Below are 26,936 nucleotides of genomic sequence, written 5' to 3' on the forward strand. Positions count from 1 at the left end.
TAGGAAATAATTTTTTGATTTTAAATCTCTAGTCAGTCAATCAACATCTTCTTTTTTTGTCAGTCACTCATTCTACAAACCGTCTAAGAGTCAAACCTCCTTGAATCCTCCATATTTTGTCCCCAAGCCATCTATGTGCCCTCCAAAGCTTGTCCATCAGTGTCTCTTGGATCCATCTTCCTTATCTTATCACACTGCCACCTCGTCTAGTTATTCGAGTGTCGTTGCTGCTAAGATGGTCGCAATCTATGCTGCTAAAGGGAACGGTGTGTCCATCAATGTTCATCAGCATTTTTCATACACTCCTACTTCGAAGAGCAAGCACATCAAGTTTGTCTATTCTGATTATGACAATGAAGAAGGCTTTGGTTCTATTACATGCCATGGAGATGCATTTATTGAAAGTACCATTGCTACTGGATCTCCTGACTACTCAGATGACTCATCACAGTCGGAGGAGTTCTAGGATGATGGGGGAGTTTTTTTAAGGGTTTTAGTTTTTATCAGTGTTCTAAAAAATGGTTAAGGCAGCCGCTTAGGCGGCGCCTGGGCGCTAGGCTGCGGTGCTCCACCGCAATTAACTCAAAGGTCTATGCAGACGCTGGGCTGTTTGGCCGCTAGAAGAGAGAGAGAAAGAAAGCGAGCGCCTTGGAAACAGGAAGAAGCTTAGAAAAGAAGCGAGAAAGGCTGCAGTGGAAATTTACAGAGCAACAGAAAAAGAGGAAATGGAAAAACAAAGTAATCAAAGAAGGAGAAGAAGAGGAAAAGGAAAAAAACATTCAAAACATTAATGGCTTTCCTCTTTCCAAGGAAGAAGAGGAAAAGAAAACCCAAAAAATAATGATGTGTATCCGTTTTCCAAGGCGTAAGAATGGCTCCACCTTTTGGAATCCTACCTGATATGAGAAAGTGGGGTGGAGGGGAGGTGTCAAACCTCACACGTGGATTTTTATGAACAAGTTTTTTATTTTTAAATGTTTATGAACTACCCAACCCACTAGGTGGGGTTTTTAAATTTTATTGTTTAAAAACTAAATACTAATTATTTAAAATGTCTTGAATTATATTTTTATCTCTCATAATTTAATTAATTTAACTTACTAATCGTTCAAAATGACTTGAATTATTATTTCATTCCTATGAATTAAATTAATTTATATCATATGTAATAAATTTACTCAAAACCTCCTAGTCCACCTAGGCTCTCATCTAGGCCCTAATCCACTGCCCGATATGAACCATCCAACCCACTACATGGGATTTTTACTTTTATTTTAAAAAAAAATTAGATATAATCATTCAAAATGTCTTAAGTTATATGGTATATATATGCTTAATATGTTTTTAAATTTTGAACTTGTTGGATACTCTTTTTGTATTTTATCATTCTTTTATTATCTTATCCATGAATTTCATACAAGTATAATTTTTTATGTGTCAATATGCACTTATTTATAAGATATACAAGAAATTTACCTAAATCCGCCTAGGACGCCTAGGCATTAGGCGCTAGCTCGCCGTCCGACTAGCGCCTATCGTTTTTTAGAACCTTGGTTTTCATGAGAGCAAGTGTCATGGGGGAGTTCTCTTATTTTAATTCTTGAACAGTGTTTTGTTGAACAAGTTAAATCTCCATTTCTTTTTTGCTCTTATTGTAATTAACCTTGCTACTCTTAGCTAGGTTTTATCTTAAATTGTTTGGTATTTGATGTTTTTCGTACTAAGATTTGTACCTTTTGGGTTGTTTTAGTATTGCTTGATGCATTGTCCCTTCTTTGATACTTGTTATGCTTCATTGTTAATTCCTTTCTATTTGTTGTGATTGCTTGTTTATCACCTTCTTCCTTTGTCTTACCATGACAAAATGGGGTAGAAAAAATTAAATGTGATTTAAATGTGTAACTAGAATATTCATTTAAAGATCATGTACTTGTTGGTATCACTTATAAGATGAGCTTATTATGTTATAATAACCCATGATCATTCTCACTTGTCTCTTGCCGAGAAATGTGTGTTGCTACAAGAGTTGTTACTTGCTCTTTTCTTGTCACTGCATGGTTTCTTGAGTGTGAGTGGTGTGTGAATTTTGTTATAGGTTTGGGGTTATTTTTCAAGGAAAGCCAAAGGGGGAGATTGTTAAGTATTAAGTTTATTGTTTGGCTTCCCTTGTCAAAAACTGTAAATGTTACCACACTTGCTCATAATTTAGAGTTAGGGTACAATGCTGATATGGGATTACTGCTGGAATTGAATTTGTCAAAGCACCAATCATCTTCACTACAAAATGTTTGATTCTACATTTGCATATGCATACCAAACATATTTTTTCCAGATTATTTTGTTTAGTGTAGTTGTCTAATCAGAAATTCCTTCTGTTGTCCAGCTGTCTAAGCACGCAAATTAAGATAGCCCACATGGGCCAACTAACATTTTTTCCCGTGTGTGGATTTCTCACCCTTGATCTAAAAATGTCTCATTGGCTTGTGACATGTGTCTCCTTGTTCCTTTAGTCTAAAACATCCAGCCCTTCCATTAAAAGAGGTTTCAAGGTTTCATTTGTTGTTGGCTAGATTATTCACATCTCAAGAAAAATAGTGCATATAGCCTAGAGCTACTTCTTAAGCTTCAAAACCGAAACCCTAGCCACAAAACCATCTCATGCACAAATACCCAATCACTGCATATTTGGGTTCCATTGTATTCATGGTTTTGTATTAAGTTCTCTGTCTAAACATTGAGTTTCATATCCTTCATAGACCAATCTTTTGGATTCATGTTAGGTTCTTCTTCAACTGTTTGACTAGAGAACCTGACTAGTCGTTTGAATCCTCAATTCATAAACATATCATAACATCATATCATTGATCGTGTTGATCTCAGTGCCACAAGGTGAATAGCTCATGAGGAGCTGCCACTTTGTGAAGACCAAAGGAGTTCATCTCGTGTAGGGCAAGGTTGCACAAAGTTAAAGCTACTCCATAGATAGGGATCTAGGAATTGAGCTTGTGTGGTCTTTGTATGAACCTTGTTTACGTTAGTGGATTGGACTCAGTGCAGAGTCCTCGGTTTTTTAACCCAAATGTGGACTTTTCCAGCCAAAAACTTCCTTGTGTTTGATACTTTACATAGCATTGTTTATGATCATATAATCACTGTTAGAGATAAACTTTGTAGGGTTTGCTAGTATTGACACTTTGTTAACCAAGTAAACATAACTCAACAACTAAGGCTAAAACATAATAAAAGATCACATTGTCTTGTTTTAGCTTCATAAGTTTATTGGGTTTATATACTTGTGGGTACCTAACAATTTGTACCTAGTTGACTAGTATGTGTGACTAGTACCTAGTTGACTAGTACGTGTGACTAGTCAATACAGTTGGTTTCAAAGTTTTTATTGTAGGATAATCTGTCTGGTACCAATTTTATACACCTCATGTGTAATTTCTCCAAAAGTTAAATAAAATGTCTATTATTTTTTTAAACAAGAAAACATGTGTTAAAATATAATTGACCAAATAAAAAGATGAGTATTCACTAGTGAGTATCTACATATTATTCTTATTTTTACGCTTATTATGTATGAATGAACCCAAATCACTGTACCGCCATCTGGCATCTTAGCTGATGTCATAATTAGTAAAACACAATACAGTGGAAGGAGTCAACAATTATACAACTTTTTAATATATTTGTTTATTTAAAATTTTAATATCTTTATTCTGTCAATATATATTAAAAATATGTGAATTTGTTATGTGGTATTTAAAGAGGCGTGAGCAAGTGTTGGATTGCCTTTGTTGTTAGGTCATCTTAACTAAATGGCCTAAACAGAGTTCTTCAATTATTTATTAGTTTAAGTTTATACTTTAAATATTGATTAATTTAATTAAATTATCTTTGAATGTTTTCAAACCTAGTTGTTGAATTTGAATCAATTATTGCGAATGAGAAGTTGGGCGCCAAAAAAAGGCTAAGATGGGGGCTATATTTAGCTAGTCTGATGCTCTTTTGACCAAATAATGACATGTCCACTCTATAGAATTATGGCCCTACTATCAGTTGGAGATGAGTTTTTGCACAAATCAGGTCATTTTTTGGCTTTTGGACTTCTAGCCCTCTCCATTTCCAATTGAAGTAGCTACGTTTAGCCCCCGTCTAGATTATAGTTCTGTAATAAATTATTTTTTATTGAACAGTATCAGGCCATATTTACCATCTCCAACAGAATGAGGCTATTTATTAGCCCCCTCAATAATTTATTGTTTTACGTTTGTTCTTTAATTTTATTGGTTAATTGAATTAAACTACCATATTAAAATAAGATCTCCAGACATATTTTGAGTGTCACTTGTCGCTAAATGAATAAGCCTCCGGAGTTGTGGGCATTAAAGAATTGTCTTTGGTGGGTTTGAATTTCTCACTCAATGCATTCACATTAGCCATCATCATCACACTCCACCTATTCACTCTCTTCCACACACGCCACAACCCCACCTTGTTCCTTTAATAATAGGAAAACTAATGAAAATTGCTTGAAAACTTTGAGTTTTAATCAAAAAGATAAAAATGTGTTGTAAGTGAATAGTATCAGGAGTGACTTTTTAGAGCAAAAATATCATTAACGTTAAAAGTGAACAGTATCAGGAGTTTTTTGTTAAGACTCCCTTTAATCTATTAGACACATCATTACTTTTGTCCTATTTAACTCTCTCTCCCACATCCTATCTATCACACCTCACATCTCTCCCTTTCTCTCTCTACCCACTCATCTCTCCCATAGCGCTCTCCCTCTTCTCCCTCTCGGAACAACCCAGGCATCCACTATTCCACCTCCAAAAATGACCTAAACTCACTGAAAAATCACCTAAGCTTCTTGAACTCGTCCATATACTCGAGAAAGCAAGAAATCTGGAGAAAACAAAGAATTTCTAAGATTGAAAAATGAAGAAACCCGAGCTTTCTTCAGGATTGATCCGGGTCGGGTATGTCAAATAAAATTTCGTCCTAAAAAAAAAGAATTGAAAACCAATAGCAAGCTAAAGTCAACTAGCAAATGGGCTACTAACAGCTTGGGCATCTCAAACGGGTTGGCTAGCTAGCTCAAAATGCCCAACCCAATGGCCTAAGGGCTAACAAATGGTCTGGTGGGTCTTTTTTTGGGCCCAGCCCTCCATTGGAGTTGGATCTTGTCTTATTTTGAGCTAAAACATGGCCTATGGCCTTATGGTCTAATCCATTGGACATAACCTTAGAGTCTTCCTCTTAAACCCACTATAATTCAAGTTTAATCCTCCGCCTTCCCTTTAGTGTAGATTATTTTAGAATATAGCTTGAATTCAATTAAAACGACATAGAGAGAAATACGTGTAAAGGATTTGTATTAAACAATTTCAGCAAAAAATGGTGAGTGCTCCTAGGGTTTAGAGCATCCTCTTCAACGCATAGCGTTTTGATTTCAAACACTCCACCTTATCTTCGGTGTGCATTAGTGTAAAATATTCTTTGTAATAAAAATAATCAATGAGCAGCATAAGAAAAGCCGAAATATTTTACAAAGCAATTCCTAAATACATGTATAACATGCGAATTTACTAACCAGGGTTGAGGTTATATTGCCAGACTTATCACCGGTATTAGAGTAATTAAAACCTTCGGTAAAGTCTAAAGCCTAAAAGTAAACTCGGCAACCAACACTGTAAAACTTCAAAAAGCTTTGAAAGAGCTCCATTTTGACAATTGTAACAGGCCTGATGGTGCACCAGCCTAGTAAGTAATCTATGGTTAAACTTAAGGAGAACAAGTTACATTGCACGGAAACAACCGCAATGTGGCTTCTGGTACTAATAAAATAAGGACGTGATTAATAATGTACACATTCTTATTTCATTGCCACGGCACGCATTGTGACTGTACCAATACCATATAAGTCCTCAAACTGGGGCATTAAAATTTATGCAATTCCGGCTTCAATATTCAATCTGAATATTCGATATTGACATTGTCCAACGGAGAAGAAACTGAATCAATGCTGCAACTACTAAAAATCTAATCAAAATCAAAATCCGAATATTCAAGACAACAACCATCTAATATCGGTAAAGATCGCATATATTTGCACCCTGGTTTTCTAAATGTGTCAAATCCTCCACCGTACTAAACCAAGCTGATGAATGTCAAAAACAAAAAGTGCAGACGCAAACCTTGGCCAGATTGCCAGATTAACACATTGTCTAAAATAATCAGTGTTTCCTTGATGCCCTGAGATTGTGCTCATGCTTTATAAGATTTACCCTAAGGAGCATAGACTTAACATCCCGATCAAACTCATTCCCTGTCTGTAGCACCCGTTGAAAAGTTGCATTCCTTTGATCTGCATGTCGTGCATAGAGGATTTTGTTGTGCGAGTCAATTCTAGCCTGAAGTGGCATCATGTATTCGGTCAATAAAGAACAAAATACTACACATGAAAAACAACCGATCTAAAGTTTCACTTCAACCCCACCGCCCCAAAACCTACCACAAAAACCGATTCATCGTGCATAATACCTCAGTTAACCGATTGGGTTCCAAACTCCATGCCTAGTCCTAGGACATCAAGTAAAGGCCCACTTAAGTGAACCAATTATATGAGGTCCATTTGACAAATGGGCATGGAGTGAGTTAGCAAGATTTTGTAAGCTACAAGCTAGGTAAATATCCCATACAAGTAGATACAGCAGATAGCATTGAAAAGCACACCTGGACTTGGTTGTCAGTGATCAAAGCTTCAAGTTCTTTCTCAAGCCCTGCAACATCAGTTTTGAAAGCATTGGCCATCATGTGTAAATCTACCGACACAAAGGGGTGCGTATACTGGATGAGAGCCTTGTGGCGGATCTGGCCATAGAGTGTCTCAAGGTGATCATGCAAATGGATGTCAAGCAGCAAATTTGCTTTGAGATTCCCAAGGTAATCCAGGCATGAAGCATAATGGCTACAAAAGAAGAACAAATGAATGTTACTGAAACTGAAATATCTGAACATCAATCAGATAACAAGCCTTCGACACTGCCAACAGGTAAAAGCAATTGCACAAGCACAAGCACCTTCAACTTCTATATTCATTTCCAACAAGGAATTGGAAAACGTGAACTCATTGCAATTGAAACTATGAGTAAGCAAGGTCTAATGTCATTTCAAAGTAATCACAGGATGGATTATGGTACAAACAAGTAATGTCTAATCTCACTTGACAAATTGGTTTAACAAGAAAAATAATTTTAAGATCTTCACATGATTTAAATCTATAAATGTTTATATAACTTGAAATTCCCCCACCATTTATGCATTGTGTAGAAGCACCATTGCTGAAATTGACACACTGATGAAGCAAGGCAACAACTAAAAAGATAACATCACGATTGATTACCTTGAGTAGAAATCATTGATAAGCTCCCTGACTTCAGGTACTAACTCTAAAAAATTCCGGAAATTCAGGTTGTCTATAACTTTGTTCTGTCATATAAAATCATTCACTGAGAAAGAAGCTTTATGTCTAAACCAAAAAACCATAAAATCAAAAGGATATAGTTAAAAGGAAAGAAAGAACATATGCCTTAAGCTCCATTCTGTCAAAAGTTGCAAGTGCACAAAGCCCACCATATGTTGCAACATCTTGAGGAGCAATCACTTCATTGTAGTGGTTTCCTAATTCAGGCCCAGTTTCCAGAAACTGTAACGTCACAATGAATGAGCATGATTAAAACATTAGATGTCTCACGAAAGCAACAGATAAAGGGAAGACAGAGACTACTACATTGTCAAAAGACTGCAATTGATTTTACTAAATAATGGGCATATAATAACACCCTTCATGTAGGATAGAAATAAAATTTAGGGAACCAGGGACAATCTTAAAACCAGGAAAAATTAAATTAGCAATACTTAAAGGTCAAACTGTTTCCTTTGATTTTGAAGGCATAAGTTCAATATTATCAGAATATCTTGTCATAAATTCTGCCCAACAAGAACACATAAATTGCAACTAAAATAAGATTGGAAAATAATAATGACATAGTACAGTTGAAAGAGCTGTAAGGAAATAATTATACTATGAAGGTTCCCAAAAGGCACACTAAATATGATCCAGAATATAAGATATAAAATGAAAGATGCCATTATATACTGAATAATATATAAATATACACGAAAAAGTTCATTGTGTGAACACCAAATACTGAGCATTCAAACACTCCCTCACAGTCTGTATTTGAAACTGCTGGTATACGATACGCACACAAGGCATCTTAATTCATCATTAGCTAACTCACATCCTTTTAGTTTGTAGTTGAAACAACTTTAGCGCATGAAATAATTGACTGTTAATTGACCTTCTCAGTATTTGTAAATTGTTTTAGCATACCAAACACAACATGCCTAACTGATTAAAATCATAAACTCACAAGCTCTTACGTTAAAGCACAAAGCTAGATGATTTTAATATATATTTAAAAAAAACAAGAAAAAGAAAAAAGCATTACGATAGAAAAAAAGTAATGAAATATCCACAACCTTACGAGCAGCAAGTTTGTATTTTTTAGATTCCAAGTGAGCCAATCCAGCAGCACAACGAAGTTTAGCCACAGTGACAGGGTCAAGGGCATCTGGTATTTGCTCTGCTTTGGTAATATAGCTTGTGACATGAGTAAATTGACCCATCTCGATGCTGACCAGAGTTGAACTCATGCACATGTGAACAATATGCTTTGACGTAGTGCAATAATCACGAGTCCGAACATAACTTTTAAAAGCATCCCCAAGTTGACCATGAGCATAATAAAAATCTCCAAAATCATTGTAACCCATTCTTATGCTTTCTTTGATCAGATTTGTCTGCACAAAAGCATTTGAAGGAATAATGAGAGATCATGGTACGCCATAATGGGAGCCAAATAAGATTTAATCACATAAATTGCACTTATTTTACTATTTAGGAACATAAGCAAGGAAATATGCATAACAACCCTCGGACAGAAATCCCAAAAGTAGTTTTTCCCACCATAAAAATATATATAATAAGCATCAAAAACTCAACTATAGCAGAACCCTAACCACTGTATATGAGAACTCATTAGATCCCAATAATAAGTATACAAAAAAGAAGTTCTAAGAGGACCAACAGTTGAAAAATATGCAACACGTATAAGTAAATGTGTCTGAAAATATCTGTCATGCATTAACCACTGACAATGTTGCATTTGGAAACCTCCATTTTGAGCCCAAAGTTGATTATTACCCGACAGCTTCACTAGGTTGACGAGAACAATGACCACGGTCCATTTCAATTTACAAAACATCAAAAGCCCATATTCATTTGCATGCACAAAACTGCAGTACACCATCTCCTTTACCTTTCCTATACCCGAAAGAATAACATCTACTATGTGCCTTTAACATCTTTTCACTGATCCACCAAAACATCTGAAGGCAAAGCTAAAGTCGAGGGGTGAACAAGTTGTTTGCTTACTGCCCAACACTGCCTAAGATACAAGCCACAGGACCATGACTGCCTGTATCGTGAATAGAACATCTCACCCATAACCACGTTTGTATATACAACATAACCCGTAAACGATAACTATGACAAACCATTAAACCCAGCAAACAGACTATGGGCACACCATATCAAGTATATCAACATGAACAATTAAACAAAAATTAAAATTAAATAAACACAACAAAACCCACCACAAAAAAAAAAAAAAAAAAAAAACCTATATACTACTCAATCACATAAACCCTAGAAATTAAAGAGAGAACCACAAAGATGAGAGGGTTGTATGGACGGCATACCCTGTAGGCATTGAGCTCGTTCTCGAGCTTCTCCTTCTTCTGCTCGGCCCTCCTATCCACAGTGTCGCACCAAGCGACGTCCATTCCGTACTCCGGCCCCAATCGACCGGCGATCTTCTGCACGACCTCCCTGTGCAACTGGGTGTTCTCCCCCTTCTTAATTTCGTCGTAGGCCATGCGGAGCGCCTCCAGCTCCATAGCCTCGTTGCTCTGGCTCCTCTGGGCGATGAAAAGGAGGCGCATGATCTTGGTGCGGCCGCTGTAGAGGCTCGCGTAGGCCTCGATGTCGAGTTGCTCGCTGCTGATGATGGGTCGGCTCCGCTTCTCGTTGTCTCCATCGACGCCGTTGGCGTAGATCTCATCGTCGATCATTGGTCCCGATGTATCGTCGTCGCCTTCCATTTGGGAAAACTCGAAATCCTAGGGCACAAATTTGGGGGAATTTTTTGGTACCTTCTGTAGGTAATGCTATACTACAGTGCTGCTCTCTCCCTCTCTCTTTGTACAAGTTTGTGCAGCGAGGGAGGAGAACGAAGCGACGCCGTATGGGACCCGACTATTTCTTTTCCTGGGCTTTCTGATTGGGCAATTATTGTGGGCTTTTGGTTCGAGGCTTTTGAGCCTTTGAACCATACACGTAAAGGGAGTCTAAACGCACCCTGAAATCTAAACAATACACTCTTCCATTACTTTATAAAAATAAAAAATATATATATATATATTAAATTTGGTGATTATTTTATTTAAATTAAAATCAATTAACCATTTCATTGGCTGGATATGGTGTGATTCTTAGATTCAAAATGACCTAAAAAGATGGTGAATTTGATACCAAATTAAGTTGTTTATTATGTGACTCAGCCCAACTTTGCATCCCCTTAGTGTAAAAGATATATCTTGTTGAAGTTCTAATTAGGTGAGGAATGTTATTGTGCAAATTCTACTGCGGTTGTGTTATACATTTTAGATAGTGTCCTGATTCAGTTGTAATACCTAAAGGGTAAGGAATTTATTTTTCTACTACTATAAATAAAGACACAATGATGTAAGATAACACACATCAGAATACACCAAATCAATCTCTTTCCCTATGTGTCGCACCCCTCTCTCCCTCTCTATAATTCTTCAGTTAAATAGGTCAACAACACATTAGCAGCATATTCTTGTCCGAGGCTAAGGAACTTAAGGTTCATAGAGGAGGTTCTTCTACAAATTCAAAGCCTCAATGTTCATTTTTTGCCAATCAAGTGCCACTGCGCTGGTTGGCCTGCGTTTATACCCAAGTGCTAAGTCGCGCCGAGCCGAGCTGTTGCTCAGACTCTACCAAGATGACATCATTTTGACGTTTTGACCTAGCAACCCTCTAGGCTTGCTTTCTGCGCATGAGAACCAAGCTAAGTGCCTAGTCTTTCCCATCTGTTGGACGAGACTGCACACCTGATCACTCTGATGGGCACTTTCCCCTCGACCTGTGCACTGCTGCAGCCTACAGACTCACGATGGGGTTGTTTTTCCTCAGCTTCGTGACTAGCAAACCTACAGCTTGTTTTGCAGGATATTAGGCCATCTACAACCAAAGGCTGGCTAGAGGGCTCGTTTTAGCCCTCTGGCGTCCAAGAAATTAATATTTTAATGAACAGTACAGGGCCATATTTGTCTTCATCTCCAACTGATGGCCAAAGGGCCGTAGGGCTCATTTTAGCCATGTCACAAAAAAACCGTCTCCAACCGAGTGCCAAACATAATTTATTATTTAAAAACTGCATCATATTACACAATATGATAGTGGAGAATGAGCGAGATATATTGATGGAGAGTCCGATGATGATCAAGAAGATTCAAATAGATCAAGAAGGGCTCATGCAAAAATATATGATGGGCCTAATTTTCCTTTCAATCCAAGAATTGGTAGTATCTTTATAAATGAGTACATGAGGCGCTATAGAAGGATACGTTCCCGTGCCACAAATAAATACCTACAACAGGATCTTGTTGCACATCTTTGGGCCAAAAATAGCATGCAGTAGGCATTTAAGTTTTATGTTGTATAATTCTTAAGTTGGTTAATGTTATTTAATGTTGTTTCATATTGTTTAATGTTGTTTCATGTTACTTAATTTAATTTAATGTTGTATAATGGCTTAGGAAGTTATAGGAAAAAAATAGAATTTAAAAAATATATGAAACAAATTCTGTAAAATAGAAGTTATGGGAAAAAAAATAGAATTTAAAAAAAAATATGAAACAAATTTTGTAAAATAGAAGTTATAGGAAGTTATAGAAAAAAATAAAAGTTATAGGAAAAAAATTGTGTAAAAAATAAATAAATAAATAAAACTGCAAAAAAAATTCAAAAATAACAGTTGACGTCAGCAAGCTGTTGCATTTGAAATTTGGCCTAGAATTCCTGTTGGTTATATCCGACAAGAATGCTAGAATTTTTTGCCTGACCTGGGCTAGTTGGCTAGCTGGATTGGGTCAGCCAGTTGGCCCTTTGGCCCTTTCAAAATCCATGGGGCCTATGAGCCTTCTGGCCTAGCCCTCGGTTAGATACGGTTTTCAGACTACTTTCGGCCATTTTGCCATCTGGACCCTTCGATTGGAGATGGCCTTAGGTTACCTACAATAGCTTGCTCGAGCACAACCCGTAGTCTGATGATTGCAAGGCCTTACTTTGCACAAAAGCCATCAATTCCTTGATGGGTTTCCATGAATTTCTTGACCCATTGTTAATTTTTGGCCTTGTTGCTTGGTAGCAACATCCAATTATGTTGGGGTGTCCTTGACTAAAGCTTAATTAGGCTTTGTTTTCTCAATTGCTTTGCCCGAAGACATTCAAAGTGAATATGACTCGAACGTCATTATTATTTTTTCTTTCATAATCGATCATGTATGGTCCCGATCTATTGAATTAATTTAAGAAACCAGCAGTCCATTAGTTCGACAAAAATCCAAAATTATTAGCCCGCAATCCACTGTATTGGAAAATAATGATTCAATATTTTGTTTCTTTTCTCAATTGCTTTTGTAGTCTCAAACCTACTCACACTTGTTTGGTAGTTTTCAATGTGTTCCATGACTGTATCAAGGAAATAGAATTAGATTCCAATGACTTCCATGACTGTCTTTGCACCCTCAATTTACACAACATTCATCTGTCCCTTTATTGTTTGGTAATTTTCCAGTACTTAGAGTTAAGATATCGGACCCAAATTGTAAGTATTAGTTAATTAGGTTGAGGTTTATGATGGAATGATTGTCGTTTTGATCTTTCAACGGCCTAATATTATAAAAAAATTTCCCTACAATCTGATGGCAGGAATTTGAGAGTAGGGTTGCTGCAAAAAGTGCTTCGCTTCCTTGTGAACCAGCAATAGATGATCAGACTGCTGCGACTCTTCTTGCAACAATGTCAAATGGAAGTCGTCTTAGTCACCGCTTTCACAAGTCTAACAAGCTTCAGATCCAATTTTAAAGTCTTTTCAAGTTTAAAAGCTTGCCTCTTTCGTCTCAATTGACCAAAATTTTTGTTCCTTTCTAGGTTCTATTCGACTTCATAGATGTCGGTGGAAAGGTGAAGCTTGGAACTTACAAGGTGGTAAATATTCCTCTTTCCTTTCTGTTTTTTTTTTTTAAGGCAAACTGGATGAAAGTTATAGATTTGGAAGAAAAACATATGATAGGGTCCTAAGAGATATTTTTTGGAGGATTTTAGAGAAGAAATGAGTACAAGTAGCATATATCCAAGCTACAAATTATATGTATGATGCAGCAATGACTACTGTAAGAACTCATGAAGGACAACCCTAAAGCTTCCTCATAACTGTACGGTTACATCAAGGCTCATCTTTAAGTTCTTACATTTTTGCATTGGTAATTGTTGAGTCAACATGACATATTCAAGATGATATTCCTTGGGGTATGCTTTTCACAGACAATATAGTGTTGATTGATGAAACTCAAGAATGAGTAAATGCAAAGCTTAATCTTTGAATAGAAATGTTGGAATCTAAAGGTCTTCGCCTAAGTCGATCAAAGACAGAGTATATAGAGTGCAAGTTCAATGTAAACGGATGCTCAAATGAGTTACGGGTGAGAATTGAAGATCAGGAAATACCAAAGAATGACCGTTTTCACTACCTAGAATCTATCTAGCAAAAGAACGGAGAATTGGATGGACACCTCAACCATAGAATACAAGCTAGATGGATGAAGTGGAAGAGTGCATCTAACGTGTTGTGTGACCGTTGTATGCCATTGAAGCTCAAGAGAAAATTTTATAAGACTGTAATAAGGCCAGCAATGCTTAATGGCACGGAATGTTAGGCGGTGAAGCATTAACACATACATATAATGGGTGTAACGGAGATAAGAATGCTTCGTTGGATGTGTGGGTATTGGAGAAAGGATAAAATTGGGAATGAGAATATCCGAGCTAGAGTAGGAGTAGTCGGAATTGAAGGAAAGATGAGAGAAAATAGGTTACGATGGTTTGGACATGTGAAACGAAGGCTTACTGATGCTCCGGTTAGAAGATCCAATTACGGGACAAAGGTTTAGGCCCGAAGGGGTAGAGAAAGACCTAGGAAGACTTTAGAAGAGACTCTAAAAAAAGACTTAGACTACTTGAATCTAATGGAAGACGTTACACAGAAATGCGTATAATGACGTTCTAGGATTCATACAGCCGACTCTACTTAGTTAAAAAATGCCACTTAGTTAAAAAAAATGTTTTGTTGTTGTTGTAAACTAGATGAATTTTTTTTTTTTGAATACATCAATATTTTTACACTAAGGTGAGATGGAGTTCGGCTAAGCCACACAATGGGCAACCTAATTTGGTATCGAATTTGCTATCCACGAGATTCGAACCTAAGACCTCTCACCTCCAAGTGAAGAGGAATATCACCAGACCGTAGTACTGAGTGGCAAAACTAGATAAATTTTATTCAAAAAAAAGTAGAAAGCATTAACGAACTATTAAGGCATCTGCATTTGCCTTTTTTTTTAGTGATGGATCATGGGATGTTATATGGCGAAACTTGACATCAGCTAGCCGTTGCATTTAAAAAAAAATAGAATTTAAAAATATATATGAAACAAATTTTGTAAAATAGAAGTTATAGGAAAAAAAATATAAAACAAATTTTGTAAAATGGAAGTTATAGAAAAAATTAGAAGTTATAGGAAAAAAATTGTGTAAAAAATAAAGCTATAAAAAGATTCAAAAATAACGGCTAACTAATGTCAGCTAGTCGTTGCATTTGAAATTTGGTCTAGAATTCTTATCGGTTATATCCAACAGAAATGCTAAAATTTATGGTGGAGCCCGGGGCTGGCTGGCTGGCTGGATTAGGCTAGCCGGTTGACCCTTTGACCCTTTCAGATTCCATGGGGCCTACGAGCCCTCTAGCCTAGCCCTCAGTTGGAGATGATTTTCAGGCTATTTTCGGTCATCTGGCCCTCTAGACCCTTCGGTTGGAGATGGCCTTAGGTTACCTGTAGCAACCTGCTCGAGCCCAACTCGTAGTCCGATGGTTGCAAGGCCTTACTTTGCACAGAAGCCATCAAATCCTTGATGGGTTTCCATGAATTTCTTGACCCATTGTTAATTTGTCGTCGTTGCTTGGTAGCAACATCCAATTATGTTGGGGTGTCCTTGAATAAAGCTTAATTAGGCTTTGTTTTCTCAATTGCTTTGCCCGAAGACATTCAAAGTGAATATGACTCGAACGTCATTATTATTTTTTTCTTTCACAGTCGATCATGTATGGTCCCAATCTATTGAATTAATTTAAGAAACTAGCAATCCATTAATTCGACAAAAATCCAAAATTATTAGCCCGCAATCCACTGTATTGGAAAATAATGATTCAATATTTTGTTTCTTTTCTCAATTGCTTTTGTAGTCTCAAACCTACTCACACTTGTTTGGTAGTTTTCAATCTATTCCATAACTGTATCAAGAAAATAGAATTAGATTCCAATGACTTCCATGACTGTCTTTGCACCCTCAATTTACACAACATTCCTCTTTCCCTTTATTGTTTTGTAGTTTTCTAGTACTTAGAGTTAAGATATCGGACCCAAATTGTAAGTATTAGTTAACTAGGTTGAGGTTTATGATGGAATGATTGTCGTTTTGATCTTTCAACAACTTAATATTATAATTTTTTTCCCTACAATCTAATGGAAGGAATTTGAGAGTAGGGTTGCTGCAAAAGTGCTTCGATTCCTTGTGAACCAGCAATAGATGATCAGACTGCTACGACTCTTCTTGTAACGATGCCAAATGGAAGTCGCCTTAGTTGCCGCTTTCACAAGTCTAACAAGCTTCAGGTCCAATTTTAAAATCTTTTCAAGTTTAAAAGCTTGCATCTTTGTATCAACTGACCAAAATTTTTGTTCCTTTTTAGGTTCTGTTCGACTTCATAGATGTCGGTGGAGAGGTGAAGCCTGGAACTTACAAGGTGGTAAATATTCGTCTTTCCTTTCTGTTTTTTTTTTAAGGCAAACTGGACGAAATTTATAGATTTGGAAAAAACATATGATAGTGTCCCAAGAGACATTTTTTGGAGGATTTTAGAGAAAAAAATGAGTACGAGTAGCATATATCCAAGTTATAAAGAATATGTATCATGGAGCAAGGACTATTGTAAGAACTCATGAAGGACAGCCCTAAAGCTTCCTCATAACTGTACGGTTACATCAAGGATCATATTTAAGTTCTTACATTTTTGTATTGGTAATTGATGAGTCAACGGGACATATTCAAGATGATATTCCTTGGGATATGCTTTTCACAGACAATATAGTGTTGATAGATGAAACTCAGGAATGAGTAAATGCAAAGGTTAATCTTTGAATAGAAGTATTGGAATCTAAAGGTTTTCGCCTAAGTCGATCAAAGATAGAGTATATGGAGTGCAAGTTCAGTGCAAACAGATGCTTAAATGATTTAGGGGTGAGGATTGAAGATCAGGAAATACCAAAGAGTGACTGTTTTCACTACTTAGAATCTATCTTGCAAAAGAATGGAGAGTTGGATGGAGACCTCAACCATAGAATACAAGCTGGATATATGAAGTGGAAGAGTGCATCTGACGTGTTATGTGACCGTCGTATGCCACTGAAGCTCAAGGGAAAATTTTATAGGACGATAATAAGGCCAACAATGCTTAATGGCATGGAATGTTGGGCGGTGAAGCATTAACACGTACATATAATGGGTGTAGCGGAGATGAGAATGCTTTGTTGGATGCGTAGGCATACGAGAAAGGATAAGATTAGGAATGTGAATATCCGAGCTAAAGTAAGAGTAGTCAAAATTGAAAGAAAGATGAGAGAAAATGGGTTACGATAGTTTGGACATGTGAAACGAAGGCTTACTAACGCTCCGGTTAGAAGATGCGATTACAGGACAAAGGTTTAGGGTCGAATGGGTAGAGGAAGACCTAGGAAGACTTTAGAAGATACTTTAAAAAAAGACTTAGACTACTTGGATATAATGGAAGACGTGACACAGAATCGAGCGTAGTGACGTTCTAGGATTCATACAGCCGACCCTACTTAGTTAAAAAAGGCCACTTAGTTAAAAAAAATGTTTGGTTGTTGTTGTTGTAAACTAGATGATTTTTTTTTAATACATCGATATTTTTACACTAAGGTGAAAGGGAGTTCGGCTAAGCTACACAATGGGCAACCTAATTTGGTATCTAATTTGTCATCCACGAGATTCGAACCTAAGACCTCTCACTTCCAAGTGAAGAGGAATATCACTAGACTGTAGTACTGAATGGTAAAAATGGGTGAAATTTATTTATTTTTTAAATAGAAAGAAAAAAAGTAGAAAATAGTACAACATTTTCAATTGGTTTTCGGATTGGGGCATTAATGAACTGTTAAGGCATCTGCATTTGCCTTTTTTTTAGTGATGGATCATGGGATGTTATATGGGGAAACTTGACCCGATTCTAGTAATTTACGACAGGGACAATGCCATAGACTCAAAATCACATGCGCTGTTTTAATTGAACTATTTTAGTAGACATGACATGGTTCTTTTTATTTATAAGTGAGCGAGACAGCATAAGTACTTTTCCACAGTTTTGTGTATTCTGATTGAGGTGTTTTGATTTCATGTAGAGGAGAGGTCTTACCCCCGTCGTGCTTTTACTGTTGATGACGGCTTACTAACATTGAGCGAACTTGGCCTTACGAATAAACAAGAAGCCCCCTTCCTTGTAAGTTCCATCTCTGAAAGGTTGAAACCACAGGCGATGCCCTCAGATGGTAGTGTATATTTGAACTGGTTGATTGCTGCATCTTTAATTTCCGATGTGGCTCCGTTAATGTCGTTAGTAACCCTTCTCATAGGAGGTAATGTTTCAAACAAACTGCCATACACGTCAAACCCTGTAAAGCAAACACAAGTGACATGTATTCAGCGGGATAAGATAATGCCGGTGTACGTAATTTGAACTTGGCCAAATTTTTTTCGTGATCCCTATGGTAACACGACATTTTCAATGTAACCCTCGTGGTGAAAAAGTTGTTAATTAAACCCTTGTAGTAAGTCTTGTTAGCAATTGAGGTCCAATCCAAACTTCCGTTATTCTTCCGTTAAATAAACTCATGTGACTATCACATGGAGGGGTCAAATTCGTCATTTCAATTCAAATTACATTGTATGCAGTGGACATCTAATATGACTTGGGGTTTAACTGAAATTAGATTTTACCAAAAAATAAAAAATAGGGCAAAAGACTGTTTACTACCCTCATGTTTCATGGTTTTCAACATTTAATACATCAATTTTTTTTCGTCCCAGAGTCATACCTAAAGTGTAAATTTTGGGACAATCTCATACATCCGTTAGTCAAACTGTTAAGTCTCCCGTTAACTGTGACGTGGCGCCCATGTGGACAATGACTCGGCGCCAAGTGGGTCGCCACGTGGGTCCACATGGATTTTGTTTTTTTTTTTTTTAGATAAGGGATTTTGGTAGTATTAAATTTTTTTTTTCCCGCCAAAAACTTTTGAAAAAAAATCTTTTTTTTTTCTATTCCTTCTTCTTCCTCGAAGGGCTGAACTGGTTCCTCATTTTTTTTTCTTCTTCCTCCTCCTCCTCCTTCTTCTTTTTCTTCTGGGTTTTGGGGATTGGGTTTTACTTCTTCTTCTTCCTCCGAATCTGGGTTGCAGATTCGGTTATTTTTATTTTTATTGTTTTTCCTCGGGGGAACGAACTGGGTTCCTCATTTTTTTTTTCTTCTTCTTCCTCCTCCTCCTCCTCCTCCTTCTTCTTCTTCTTCTTCTGGGTTGCAGATTCAGTTTTTTTTTTCTTCTTCTTCCTCCTCCTTTTTCTTCTTCTTCTGGGTTTTTGTTTTTGTTCTTCTTCTGGGTTGCGCTGGGAGGTCGAGGGAGCAGACGACGGGGGAAGAGGAGGGAGGGAGAGGTTGGCGCCGTCGGACTCAAACACCGGAGGGTTCAGGTGCGCGTGGTGAGATTGGTGTCGGAAATGGCGGAGCTTGATAAAATTGGGTGGTGGGTGTCTTGATAAAATTGGGGGATGAAATGGGTTCTGCTGTGTGGGTATCAGGGAAAGGAAGGGTGTCGGTGGGTAGGGGGTAGAGGGTGGGGAAGACAAAGGGGAACTGGGAGGGTGGGATTTGGGGAAGACGAAGGGGTGGATGAAGGGAGGGTGGGCACGGGTGGGATTTGGGGAAGAAGGGGTTATTTATTTATTTTTATTTTTTTTATTTATAAATTATTTAAATTAATTAAATTTATTTTATAAATAATTTATTTTTAATTTCCATGTGGATGACATGCGGCGCCTAATCATTATCCACATGGGCGCCACGTCATCACTTAACTGGAAACTTAACAGTTTGACTAACGGATGTATGAGACTGTCCCAAAATTTACACTTTAGGTATGACTTTGGGATGAAAAAAAATTGATGTACTAAATGTTGAAAACCACGAAACATGAGGGTAGTAAACAGTCTTTTGCCCTAAAAAATAAATAAAAATACTTAAACGCAGTGAAACTAAACCTATAAAACCATGTCAATGGCTAGGAGAAGAGGTGAATATGAAGTCGCCCCTAATTTCTTAGGTATGATTTCGTTTGGAAATCCTAATACTTTTAATAAACTTTTGTTTTTTTTTCAATGCCAACACGTCTTTGATCATGAGTTAGAGACTTAGTCTTATTTGAATTTTAATTCTTCTATCAATTTGTACCAGTCTGCATATATGCCTTTCAATTTTGTCTTTAATTCGTAGTGTGGTTTGATGCAAGTCGTAGTCTTGCAGTACACAACCTTTCAATGCACCTTGGAGACCTCCTGGAATGACCTCTGCAATATCATCAAATGCTAAAAATCCTTGGAGACCTTCTGGAATGGCCCCAATGCACAACATGCAAAATCAACAGATGAAAAAGCACAATACCTTGCAAATAAAAATGATGAAGCAAAGGGAATTGATTTTGTTTTGTGAAAAACTAGATTATTTGTTTATTTTGTGGAAAGCATTTTTAATGACTTTTTGTTATGATGAACCACAATATATTATGGAAGACATACTTTTGTCTTTTTTTTTTATTCTTTTTTTTTCCAAGTTGGACATATGCTTTTGTCATTAGTGTGCAAAATACATTATGGTATGAGAAATGATGAAGTTATTTTTTCTCTCGTGAACGGTTAATGTAAATTATGTCTCTTTTTGTTTCAATTTGCTTTGTACACTGGAATTAGATGCCAACTCACAAGAGAAACAAGTGCATGTCATAACTCACCCAGAAAGAACACACGTATACAGTATACCTAAGTCATGCTAGATGTCCATGGAATAGGATGTAATTTGAATTGAAATGATGAATTTGACTCATCCACGTGATAGTCACATGAGTTTACTTAACGGAACACTAACGAAAGTTTGGATTTGTACATCAATTGCTAATAGGGCTCACCACGGGAGTTTAATTAATAACGTTTTCACCACAAGGGTCACATTGAAAGTACCGTGTCACCACAGGAACCAAGAAAAAAATTTAGCCTTTTAACTTCTACTTGTCACATGCCTTACAGAGAGACGACTTCATAGTGTACATGTTTGATCATCTTGTGGCGTGTCTTGCTGGTGAACTACGTTTTCTGATAAATGAGAACATGTTTTGTAAAGAATTGCTTTAAAATTGCTTTCTTTCATTGGTATAGAATTCAATCCAAGTTTCACACCACAAAACAAATCACGGGTGCATGAAAAAATCATTACATTTCTCAAAATTATCGACATAAAAATTGGAATAATTTGGAAAAACAAATAGAAGCCCTAGAGGTCTATGAATCTGTTTTGCTTTGTCCTTCATCTTGTTGGGCAGGAGCTGGCGCAGTCCAATACTGTTTGACCGCCAACATAATCTTTTCTCTTTCTCTGGGTCCGTTTTCATGATCAACGATTCTGACATCGTATTGCATTGCATCCATGATGCTCTTGACTTTCACCAACACGTCCACGTCATCACGGAAGATTATACTTCCTTCTGGCCTTAAAATCCTATCCATTTCTAAAAGAATATATTCCACTTCACATCTACAACGCAAATGAATCATGTGCTAGTTAGTAAATGCTTTAAGGATCTTGAAAGGGACTATTGGCCGTTTGTGCGTGCATGACCGATCCAAGACAATCACTACATTTATCAAAACAGTCATCTACGTGTGTGTGAACGTACGTATATAATGCATTATGGGATCCGCATACATCAAAGACAATCACTATACATATCAAGACAGTCATCTAATTTGTGAGCTAGCGTAATTGTTGAAATCATATCAAACTTCATCAATGTTCATGTAAGGCTGAGGATAGTCACCTGTCCTTGTAGAGGGTAAAAACTGAATCAGAGTGGATGAAGTCATAGGTTCTTGGGTAAGTAGACATGGCCTCACACCTGCCAGGCAACAACAGTCGTTAGCATATTTCTAATTGACATGAAACCCACTTGTATAAGTAGGTTCCACCTTGATCAGAGACGTGGTTCGTAGCATGGTTAGTAAATGTGGTTCAAATAACTTTATCGTTAGGAGGGAAAGAGCATACCAATTCTGATAAGTTCCAATCAATCCTCGTTCATAAATGGCTCCAAGGGTGTTAACCTCCGCCTCAACAGGGACAATGTTCATAACCCACACAGGGTCATGAACAAGTGCAGCTGCAAAGCCGCCCAAGTAAGCGTTCGTATCGAGCAGATTCCGGTACCTCCCGGGTTCCGCCAACTGATAATCCATGGTCTTGTAATATGCTACTCTTTTATTCCATAGCTCTGTGTTTTCTCTGAATGTCTGAGCTGTGACTCCTGTCAAACTCCCACTGCTGATTCTTGGAGGGACTGAGTTTAGCCTCTTCGGCCATTTAGTCAATTCCCCTCCTGCAATTTCTTTTATGTTGTTCACTTCAGGAAGTGGAGTCACACAATCCTCCATTTTAGTATACCTACCAAAAAGGAAAAAAAAGGCAAGGGTATTGAGTAAAATGGAGAAAAAGAGTACATGGTACTGAAACAGTCACATGATATAATTAACTGACATGTTATAATATAGTCATTGAGGTGTATGCGAGCCATTTTATCTACTGCTATGTGAAGGGAAAGCGTAGCATTGAGGCGTAACCCTCTGACTTATGAAGTGTAAAAATAAATGGACCAAATATCTCTAATTCAACAACAATTTCATCATTTATACTTGATAATCAACCAAAACACATAATCTAAAAACAGTATCATCATAAGTGATTACACCACGTTAATATGTTTTGGTATCATAAGAGAACTGATTATATAACGTGACTGTGTTCCAATATTGATCATATAATTATTTATTCCACTCAAGTCTTTTTAACAGATTTTTCAATCTTGGCAGCTGAACAAACATTGAGTAAAGAACAAAATAGGTAGCAAGAAGACAACAGTAGCGTGGTCCTGCGGAGAGAACATAGTGTTTGGAAGGTTCATGGTTGGACTTGACAGTTTAACTAACACTGATTCTGATTCTTCACTCTGCCTGCCTTTGCTATCTGATTGGTTTTGGTATCAATGCCAAACTGTACCTTCTTTAACCTTATTTAACAGTTAGACGAATTCTCGTTTCTTATCTCTTTACAAATCCCACAAAGGTAAAACAAAGTTCTAAACCACTAAACCAAAATTTTACACCCAAAAAAAGAGATTCAAAAGCTGAAGAATAAATAATTTGACAAGGAAAGGCACATTACCATGCAGTGTCGGGATCTCGAGCTTGACAGAAGGATGGTTTCTTGAAGACCTTTCTGTTCATCTTACAGTGGACATGGTTAGTGGGTTTTTGCCAAATTGCAAGATCACCCTTCTGCTTCAGTTTCTTCCAGCACAAGCTTTTTGCTACATTCTCCATCGTAGTCTGCTCAGCTCTAAGATCTTCAGCTGTTCTTTCCCATCCTTTCCAGTGATTCTCCCAGTTTATTGGTGGACCGGAAAGAATCCAATACCCGCCGGGGCGTAAAACTCGATCAACTTCAATTAAGTAAAGTCCATCTGCATATATAATCAAAATCCCAAGTTAAATAAACATCTTCAAGCACCATATCTAATAGAGCAGAAGAAAATGTTTAACCTCAAGTTGATTAGGATTCACAGCGATTTTACCATATTGGCCCCAGGGAATGAGGCAACGAGAGCAGTGAGCCATGTCAAAAGCTCTAGAGGGGTAAGGAAGTCTTTTGGAAGCAAGAATGCCAATCAATGCAGGGACTCCTCTTTCAAGAGCAAATTGAACTTGTGCTTCATGGGTGTCTCTTGGTGCAAATGACACTGTTAGGATGTCCCTGGACAAAAGGTAAGCTCCCCAACTTGCAACCTGAAACAAAAATATAAGAACAAATACAAAAATTAATTCGAAATATGATTTTTTTTTTTTTTTGAACAAAAGAAATTATCTACACTAAATGGGAGATGGTGGACTTAGTCTTACAATGAGCTAACAATAATGTGGTTCAAACTCATATTTGGCGAGAATCGAACCTAAGACCTCGTACTTATAAGTAAAGAGAAAGACCACTAAACCATAGTGCTAAGTGGCGAAGTATGAACATTTTGACCATGGAATTTCACATGATAAAGAAGAAAATCAAAGCTTTCTTAATGTTTAATGACATTATAATAAAGAGGGACAAATTTTAATGAGTTTTAGCGTGAGTTGTTCAATTTAATTTTATCCCGTTTGCACGAACAAATCTTCATTTCAATCAGTCACATATTGTTTTGTTTTTTTTGTCATTGCATGAATACACCATTGAACATGGCATATTAAAGAAATATGAACAAGTTACCAAACGAGCAATTAACTTTTCTAACTTATCTTTATAAATAACACTTTCCATTAAAGAAACGTCATTGACTTAAGATAGTAGCAAGTATAATTGAGGACAGTTGGCAAGTCTATCAACAAATATTCTTTTTATCAACAAATAATTTTTTGTCACTTAGTACTACGGTCTAATTGTCACATCCTGGCCCGGGACGGATTATTTCCCAGGCCCGCTCCACCACCGTAGCACGATATTGTCCGCTTTGGGCTTACCATTCCCTCACGGTTTTGTTTTTGGGAACTCACGAGCACATTCCCAGTACGCCTTGATTCTAGGATCAGGGTGTGTCACTAGTGTTATTCCTCTTCACTTGTAAGTGAGAGGTCTTAGGTTTGATTATCGTCAAATGCGATTTTGAATCACATTATTGCTAGCCAATTGTGAGGTTTAAGCATACCCCCTTCCCTCTTAGTGTAGATAATATCGTATGTTCAACCAAAAATAAAAACAAATAATTTTTTAACATCCCAACAAAGATTAAGTGATTAACATCATAAATAAGTACATTGCAAGATATATATAATTGCTTTCCCACATGTCAATTCTAATTAAGAGTAATATAAACGTCTTGTTATCTTTTATGAACCACTTTACTTCAGTACCAAGGGAGAGAACATATAAAAAATATATTTTCAAGTTATTTTCATCCATTGTCTAATTTCTACTAAAAATTGTTTAATTAAGACAAGCTGGAGTACATGGTTTTCTAAAACCATTTTTCCCAAAATAATGTGGGGTAATTCTACCCACCACCCTACCAACCCAGATTTTTGCTAATTTCTGGGTCCACAAAGACGACTCAACCATATCTGCCTCTATTTAGACAATTAGAATAAATATTTTTTTTAATTTTTTTATCAAAGACAATTAGAATAAATATTGTTAAAATGGTTTTTTTTTTCTTCTAATTTTATAAAAACTGAGCTGTAACTTTCCTTTGCCTCTTTTTGGAGTATTAAGTTTCTGCCCATGAAGGGTGAATCTCACAAAAGTGGCTAAGGAATGTCTCTATGAGTCTTTTCGGTCCTTGAAATGGTAGAATGATGTGGCGAAGCTACTAACTAATCTTTTTTTTTTCTTTTTTTTTATAAAATGTGGGTGGAAACTTCTTTAGTTATCTTCTTTGGGATTTCCTTGAATTACTCAATTTACTCAAAATCAAACGGAAGCACTCGGAATACAAAAAAAAAAAAAAAAAAAGCAAATGACAAACAAATCCCATCAAACCGTATCGCCATTTACAAGCTTACTTTCTCACTTCTCAAACAATTTTCAATCAAGAAGAAAAAAAAAAAAAAACAGACTAAGAATTTAAGTGTCACACATTGGCCGATTCGGCCATTCCGGTTGGCACATCACAATTCCAACAAATAGACTGCGCATGCTAAACGTTTTCTTGTTAGATAACTAAAAACACATATATCCAAAGAAATAAACGTAAGATCTCGATTATCTCACAAAACAAAAAATAGAAAGATTTAAGAAATAATGATAATGTTTTCTTGTCAAATAATTTGTCATATTATTATGCACATATTCAAGCACGAAATTCAACTCATTAACGTTTGAATTGACATCCTGCCACCATAACATTGTAAACGTATCCTACTCTTTGACAAAGAACAAACCTACCAATTACCGAACTCGTAGCCATAACCATGATAACCTTTTCAACTGAAATAAAAATATAAAAAACGAAAAAACTTTTACTTACCCCGCAACCGGTATCAATGGCGGTCCGTACAGACCCATCCCCGAGATTAATCAACTTTCCGATGTCATCGATATAAGCATCAGCACCGCGAGGAAACATGGTCCCGCCACCCGGGAATCTAAACCGGTCCCCGTCGTAATGAACCCAATTCTGCTTCTTCTTCTCCACAGTCAACTCCTTATGCGGCACATTCGCATACCAAACCGAGTCCCGGCTCTCCGGCCACCGAAGCGGCACCGTGTACCCGTGCGGTGCCGGAATTCGGCACTTGAGGAGCTCCTCCTTCTCCGGGCAATGCCTCTCCCTGTACACCAACCTCTTCCTGTCGAACTTCAGCGACCTAGTGAGGTCCTCGCACGGGGTGTACTCGCTGAGCTTGGCGTTGCAAGGCGGCAGGTGATCTACACGCGCCGCCGCGGGAGGCAGGGGGAGGTCCTCAGCGGTGTGGTGGGCTTTGAAGTCCAGATGGATTGTTTTGTTTATGGTGATTGGAGGACATGAGGCGACGGCGGAGACAGAGGCGGTGATGACGGCGCCGCCCGATGAGTGCTGCCAAATTCCGACGAGGTAGCAGAGCGTGCAGAGGACTGCGGCTAACGTCATGTAATAAAGATTGGCTCTTTTGGGTTTCAGTGAAAGGTACTGTAGTGGACTTGGACAAGCCATTGTTTTAGAGAGAGAGAGTTGAGGTGTGTATAAAATTATATACAGGGAGAGAGTCCGATGACCGCCTAAGAGGTTTTCTTATGCGGTTATATACAGGGCGAGTGAAGTACAAGCGCTTATTTTGGTGTGTGAAAGCAAAAACTCACTTGTAATGGGGTGTATTAACTTTTTTTTTTTTTTTTTTTTTTTTTGGGAAATGTTTGCAAGAGTACGTGAATTTAATTTACCATCAACAAAATTATATTTGCTTGTGTTTATCCCTCTCGTTCCGACTCTACAACTATGAATGAATTTGAAGAACAAAGTTGGCT

The 26,936-nt window shown here is 37.2% G+C and overlaps 2 protein-coding genes across 2 annotated transcripts; both read right to left on the minus strand.

Moving 5' to 3' along the window:
* Positions 1–5,952: 5,952 nt before the first annotated feature.
* On the minus strand, positions 5,953–10,366 carry LOC103439133 (COP9 signalosome complex subunit 1). The gene is made up of 6 exons (XM_008377683.4): positions 9,835–10,366; positions 8,554–8,874; positions 7,598–7,714; positions 7,412–7,497; positions 6,742–6,976; positions 5,953–6,419 (listed from the first exon to the last, which is right to left on the minus strand). The coding sequence occupies exons 1-6, from the start codon at positions 10,234–10,236 to the stop codon at positions 6,243–6,245; spliced, it is 1,338 nt and encodes a 445-aa protein (XP_008375905.1). The 5' UTR covers positions 10,237–10,366; the 3' UTR covers positions 5,953–6,242.
* Positions 10,367–21,025: 10,659 nt separating this feature from the next.
* On the minus strand, positions 21,026–26,736 carry LOC103439134 (probable methyltransferase PMT15). Its single transcript, XM_008377684.4, has 6 exons — positions 25,960–26,736; positions 23,524–23,734; positions 23,115–23,412; positions 21,945–22,337; positions 21,718–21,795; positions 21,026–21,434 (listed from the first exon to the last, which is right to left on the minus strand). Exons 1-6 carry the CDS (start codon positions 26,623–26,625, stop codon positions 21,182–21,184), a joined length of 1,899 nt encoding a protein of 632 aa, XP_008375906.3. The 5' UTR covers positions 26,626–26,736; the 3' UTR covers positions 21,026–21,181.
* Between the last annotated feature and the right edge of the window lie 200 nt (positions 26,737–26,936).

Source organism: Malus domestica, chromosome 07 (genome assembly GCF_042453785.1).
Source record: "Malus domestica chromosome 07, GDT2T_hap1".
Classification (NCBI taxonomy): Eukaryota; Viridiplantae; Streptophyta; class Magnoliopsida; order Rosales; family Rosaceae; genus Malus; species Malus domestica.

Bases quoted from the DNA above. Each gene is read 5' to 3' on its own strand.
- LOC103439133 (XM_008377683.4), bottom strand. From the start codon at position 10,236: ATGGAAGGCGACGACGATACATCGGGACCAATGATCGACGATGAGATC. The intron at 7,715-8,553 runs GTTGTGGATATT...GTGACGTTACAG, and splicing joins ACAAACTTGCTGCTCGTAAG to TTTCTGGAAACTGGGCCTGA. The intron at 6,977-7,411 runs GTAATCAATCGT...CTTCTTTTGTAG, and splicing joins ATCAATGATTTCTACTCAAG to CCATTATGCTTCATGCCTGG.
- LOC103439134 (XM_008377684.4), bottom strand. From the start codon at position 26,625: ATGGCTTGTCCAAGTCCACTACAGTACCTTTCACTGAAACCCAAAAGA. The intron at 22,338-23,114 runs GTAATGTGCCTT...CCTTTTTGGTAG, and splicing joins CGAGATCCCGACACTGCATG to GTATACTAAAATGGAGGATT. The intron at 21,796-21,944 runs GTATGCTCTTTC...GTTGCCTGGCAG, and splicing joins ATTGGAACTTATCAGAATTG to GTGTGAGGCCATGTCTACTT.